At 49.1% G+C, this 5,753-nt stretch overlaps 1 protein-coding gene across 2 annotated transcripts in view; it reads left to right on the forward strand.

The window, feature by feature from the left end:
- The window catches only part of Ankrd24 (ankyrin repeat domain 24), a 16,063-nt gene extending 13,596 nt beyond the window's left edge, over positions 1-2,467 (forward strand). For both annotated transcript variants that reach the window (XM_023717014.1, XM_023717016.1), the window contains exons 17-20: positions 414-581; positions 1,488-1,613; positions 1,836-1,901; positions 2,124-2,467. In XM_023717014.1, coding sequence (XP_023572782.1) covers positions 414-581; positions 1,488-1,613; positions 1,836-1,901; positions 2,124-2,201 — 438 coding nt within the window. In that variant the 3' untranslated portion in view covers positions 2,202-2,467. The remainder of the gene's footprint in view (positions 1-413; positions 582-1,487; positions 1,614-1,835; positions 1,902-2,123) is intronic.
- Positions 2,468-5,753: the final 3,286 nt, after the last annotated feature.

A 5,753-nucleotide genomic window follows, 5' to 3' on the forward strand; every position in this document is an offset into this window, starting at 1 on the left:
GTGTGTGTGTGTGTGGCCAGCTCAGCCCACCAGGGGGCGGGGCTGGCTGGCATGTGGTGCTGGGGGATTGAACCGTGGTCCCTGATGCTTTGCCAAGCTTGTTCTAAGTAGGTGCTTTAGACCACTGAGCCATCTCTCCAGCCCCTATCCTCCTCTTAACAGGGGGAAATGTGGCCCAGGGAGGTTAATTCCTTTAGTGAAGGACAGGCAGCTGACAGGTCTGAGGTGGATGGCAAGGTCGGAATGTTTGTAGGACAAAGGGGCACCCAGAACTCTGCTAGGAGAAACCCCTCGAGGGTGACGTGGGCTGGAATGTGCTCAGCACAGAGCAGAAGCCTCGGAGGGACACCAGGGCCAAGCACTTTGGAAGAACGCGTGTCCTAAGCATCTTCCCCGGCCGGCTTGGGCCGCAGGTGCAGCGGGAGGCTCTGTTCATGAAGAGCGAACGGCATGCGGCTGAGGCCCAGCTGGCCACGGCTGAGCAGCAGCTACGGGGGCTCCGTACCGAGGCGGAGCGGGCCCGCCAGGCCCAGAGCCGTGCCCAGGAAGCCCTGGACAAAGCCAAGGAGAAGGATAAGAAGGTGAGTGCCCCCGTTCCATGCTGTGTCCGGGGCTCCCCACTTGGCACAGATGGCAAGAGGGAAACTGAGTCATGGAAAGGGAGGCAGCATCGAGGCTTCTGCTGTTCTAGTGAGAACCACAGTACTGTTATATGCTTACTGAGTCTCTCTCTCTCTCTCTTGCTTTTTTTTTTTTTTTTTTTCCAGAACTGGGGATTGAACTCAGGCCCTTGTGATTGCCAGGAAAGTGCTTATTCTACTGAGCTATCTCCCCGGCCCCAGAATAATCCATATGAAGTTCCCACGGATAGGCACTCTGGGTTTTGTTTTGATTTTTGAGACAGTCCCACTTTGTAGTTTAGGCTGACTTTGAACTGGCCCTGAACGCCTGGTAATTCTGTTTCAGCCTCCCCAGTGATGAGATTACAGGCACCACACCCAGCTGATAGGTGCTTTAATTGTTCTCATTTGAAGAAATTTGGGCACAGAGAGGTGAATCCACTTGCCCAAGGTCACACAGCCATGCAGTGGTTCAACCAGAGTTTTAACTTGGGTTTCTAAGTTCTGTACTTTTCTTTTTGGTATTGGGTTCCATCTCCAGTGCCACTAAATAAACAAATAAATAAACTAAATGTGAAACACATGTACTACAAAAACTGGTGAGGAGGCTGGAGATATAACTCAGTGGCATAAGCACCTGCCTGGCAAGCGCAAGGTCCTGAGTTCAATTCCCAGTACCGCAAGAACAAACAAAAAAATCAAACTGGTGAGGGTCAAACTAGGTCTGGGGCAGGGGCTGGAGTTTGTGAACCCCTGGAATGTGCCATTCCTTAGCAGGTCTAGACCCCTTGCTGCTTCCTGCTGTCCCCCCTAGGCCACCACCCCCAGCTTGGGCTCAGGATGACACCTTTATAACCCCATCTGCAGATCACAGAACTATCCAAAGAAGTCTTCAGCCTGAAAGAGGCCTTGAAAGACCAGCCCTCGGCCCCAGCCAGCCCCGAGGTCGAAGCCCTCCGTGGCCAGGTGAAGGCGCTGCAGCAGCAGCTGCAGGTGAGGCCTGCCAAGCAACAGGATGCGTCCGAGGGAGGCCCAGAGGTCCAGCCCCACAGCAGGTGGAGGGAGAGGGGCGGGCCAGATGGCATTGGAGCATGCCCAAGGTAGATTTGAAGGCCCGGTAATACGCCACATCTCATGCAATGAGGCTCTGGGTTGCCCTTGGTGGGCAGGGAGGGGTGGGGTCCTGCCTGGCTGAGCACTCCTCCCCTGCCACAGGATGCCGCCAGGGACCACTGTGCTGTGGTGGCTTTGTACAGAAGCCACCTGCTCTACGCCATCCAGGTGAGTGGTGCAGACTCCCAGCTGCAAATCTGCAAATCTTGTTGCCCGCTTCTGCTGCTGCCCTTGGAGCCTCAGTTTCCCCTCTAGACAGCAGCAGGTGGGCCCAGTCAGAGAGACACTCAGGGGCTGACCCTCCTGGCTGCACACAACTTAAGCTCAGAGGGGACTGGGGAGCCACGGCAGGTGCACCAGGGTCACCTCCCCCTCTGCTCCCTGCCCCAGGGTCAGATGGATGAGGATGTGCAGCGGATTCTCACCCAGATCTTGCAAATGCAGCGGCTGCAGGCTCAGGGCCGCTGAGCACCAGTTTCTCCCAGCCCCGCGGGGCCACCGTGCCTGTTGATATTTGGGAGCCAGCCTGGGTCCCTCACTAGCTGACAGCATCACCCCTTGTTGTCCCTACACACACACTGGTCAGGCTGGCAACCCCTACCTCCCCACCGGACTGCCTGTGAGTCACTGGTTCCTGCCGTGTTGCCTCTGCAGCACTAACACGGGAATAAAACCCGTACTGTGAGCCAGGCACGGAAGCACGTGTCTGTAATCCCAGCGGTTGGGAAGCTGAGACAGGAAGATCACTGTAAGTTTGAGGCCAGCTTGGACTACGAAGTGAGTTCAAGGCCAGCCTGAGCTGTGTAGTGAAACCTTGTCTCAAAAAGACAATACTAGGGCTGGTGAGATGGCTCAGTGGTCTAAAGCACCTACTTAAAACAAGCTAAGCTAAGCAAAGCACAGGGACCGCAGTTCAATCCCCCAGCACCACATGCCAGCCCGCCCCGCCCCCTGGTGGGCTGAGCTGACCACACACACACACAATAAATAAACAAACAAACAAAAAAAAAAGACAATACTACTACTACTACTAATAATAATAACAACATCAATAATAAACTATACTGTGCACATGACAAAGTTGTGTGTTGCCTCACTGTTGGGTACGATGGGGTAGCCCACAGCAGGAAGACCTTACCTCCTGGGTCTCCCACAAACTCAGGTCAATGCCCAAGGACCAGGGGCTGGGCTATGTGGGTAGCCATTTCTTATCCCCAATAAGTTGAAAAGGTAAGATCTTGCAACAGATTCGAAGCCCCAAAGCCAGCTACCCATAGAAGATATCTCGTATCTCGAGAAGTAGCTGTTTCTTGAGGTTTCTTTATTTAATTTTTTTTTAATGGAACCAGGGATTGAACTCAGTTCCTTGTGCTTGCCAGGCAAGTGCTTATTCTACTGAGCCATCTCCCCAGCTTGAGGTTTCTAAGTACTAACAATAAAGCTACTTGCCATAAGCATTTCATGGCACGAATCCAGAAATTAATTTTTTTTTCTTTTTTTTTTTTTGCGGTACCCGGGATTGAACTCAGGTCCCTGTGCTTGCCGGGCAGGCACTTATGCTACTGAGCTATTTCCCTGCCCCAGAAATTAAATTTTTTTAAAATAGAAAATCAGAAGATATTTAAACAAGATGCAAGGGGACAGGCCATAGCTCAGTGGCACAGCGCCTGCCTGCCAAGTGCAAGGTCCTGAGTTCCATTCCCAGCACGCAGAAAAAGAAATAAAATGACTAAATGAGATGCAACCTCAGACTTCCTGCTCCCCAAAGGCAAACTCAGAGGGCAGTGAGGTAGAACAATTTTGTTTTTAATTTTATTTTTTTTTAAATTTTTAATTTTTATTTATTTATTTGTGTGTGTGTGTGTGTGTGTGTGTGTGTGTGTGTGGCCAGCTCAGCCCACCAGGGGGTGGGGCTGGCTGACATGTGGTGCTGGGGGATTGAACCATGGTCCCTGCGCTTTGCTGAGCTTGTTCTAAGTAGGTGCTTTAGACCACTGAGCCATCTCACCGGCCCAAGGTAGAACAATTTGAAAGCTACCTGCCAGGACTCTGAAGTAGTAACTGTGGAAGTAAAAAAGCAGATGAACAAGGTCCTAGAAAAAAATCAAACAGAAATAATGTCTCAGATAACTATAGAGATGGTGACCATGAGGAAAGATGTGCTTAGTGGGCCGGCCAGATAGCTTAGCAGACTAAAGCACCTGCTGAGGAAGGCTCAGGCACCGGGGTTCGAATCCTGGCATGCCGTGCCCCCACCCCCATGCGGCACACTGAGCTGGTGATTGAGACTGGGCGTGGTGGTGCACGCCTGTAATCCCAGCACTTAGGAGGCTGAAAACAGGAGGACCACTATGAATCCAAGCTGCCTAGTGAGACCCTATACCAAATATATTTTACAAAAAAGAAAAGAAAGATTTCTAAAAAATAGGAACTATGAGACATCAACCCGGCAGTGGTGAGATGATGCAAAGAAGAACAGGAGATTTTGAGCTAGGATTCTTTCAAGATCAGTAGAGAGGGGCTGGTGAGATGGCTCAGTGGTCTAAAGCACCTACTAAGAACAAGCTTAGCAAAGCACAGGGACCGCAGTTCAATCCCCCAGCACCACATGCCAGCCAGCCCCGCCTCCTGGTGGGCTGAGCTGGCCACACACACACACACACACACACACACACACACACACATTTAAAAAAAAGATCAGTAGAGATAAGATCCTTGCATGACAAAGAACACCTGAGGGGAAAAGAAGACTGGGGAACTCAATGCCACACTATCACAATAGATCCACTAGGCAAAAAAAAAAAAAAAAAAAAAAAATCAAAGAAATATCAAAACTGAACCAAACTTGACTAAATAGAGTTAGCAGTCATCTACGGAGTCCTCTGTCTCACTATATCGGAGGATCTATTCTCAGTGGCGCAAGGCATGGTTTGCAAAATGGAGCTCCCACTAGTCCACACAACATGCTTAAGTAAATGCAAAGGGGGCTGGTGAGATGGCTCAGTGGTCTAAAGCACCTACTTAGAACAAACTTAGCAGAGCACAGGGACCGAAGTTCAATCCCCCAGCACCACATGCCAGCCAGCCCCGCCCCCTGATGGGCTGAGCTGGCCACACACACACACACACACACACACACATAAATAAATAAAATATTAAAAAAAATAAATGCAAAGGAACTGAAATTATTCTATGCATATTATCAGACCATAGCCTGATGAAATTGGAAATTGGTGGCAAAAAAATACCCATGAAAACTTCATAAAAACATTGAACAACCAATGGATTACAGATGAAATTAAAGAAGGTAGAAAGTTTCTACAATTATATCACTTTTTTTTTTTAATCCATTCCTCAGGTGTGTGTGTGTTTGTGTGTCAGGAATTGAACTCAAGACCTTGTGCTTGTCGGGCAGGCACCGTGCAACTGAGCTGTCTCCCTAGCCTGAAAGTTTCTATAATTACTAATGCCAATGCAACCTATTGGAGGTCCGGGGAGATAGCTCAGTAGAATAAGTGCTTGCCTGGCAAGGGCAGGGTCCTGAGTTCAATCCCCTGTACTGCCAAAAAAAAGGAACTTATGTGACCCAATGAAATCAGTCCTGTGACAGAAGTTTGTAGCAGTGGATTCTCATATCAGAAAAACAGAGCAAGCTTAAAAAATAACCTAATTTTGAACCTCAAACTTATAGAAAAGGAACAGCAAGTCAATCCCAAAACTCAAAAAAGGGAAAAAATTACAAAGATTGGAGTAGAAATCAATGCAGAACAGACTAAGAAAACAGTACAGGGGCTGGTGAGATGGCTCAGTAGTCTAAAGCACCTACTTAGAACAAGCTTAGCAGAGCACAGGGACCACGGTTCAATCCCCCCAGCACCACATGCCAGCCAGCCCCGCCCCCTGGTGGACTGAGCTGCCCCCCCCATGAATAAATAAATAAATAAAATTTTTTTAAAAAGAATGTTTTTTTAAATAAATAAATAAATAAATAAATAAATAAATAGTAGCTACCCCTCATAG

The sequence above is a fragment of the Octodon degus genome, unplaced genomic scaffold (assembly GCF_000260255.1).
Source record: "Octodon degus isolate 3935 unplaced genomic scaffold, OctDeg1.0 scaffold00050, whole genome shotgun sequence".
In the NCBI taxonomy this organism is placed as follows: domain Eukaryota; kingdom Metazoa; phylum Chordata; class Mammalia; order Rodentia; family Octodontidae; genus Octodon; species Octodon degus.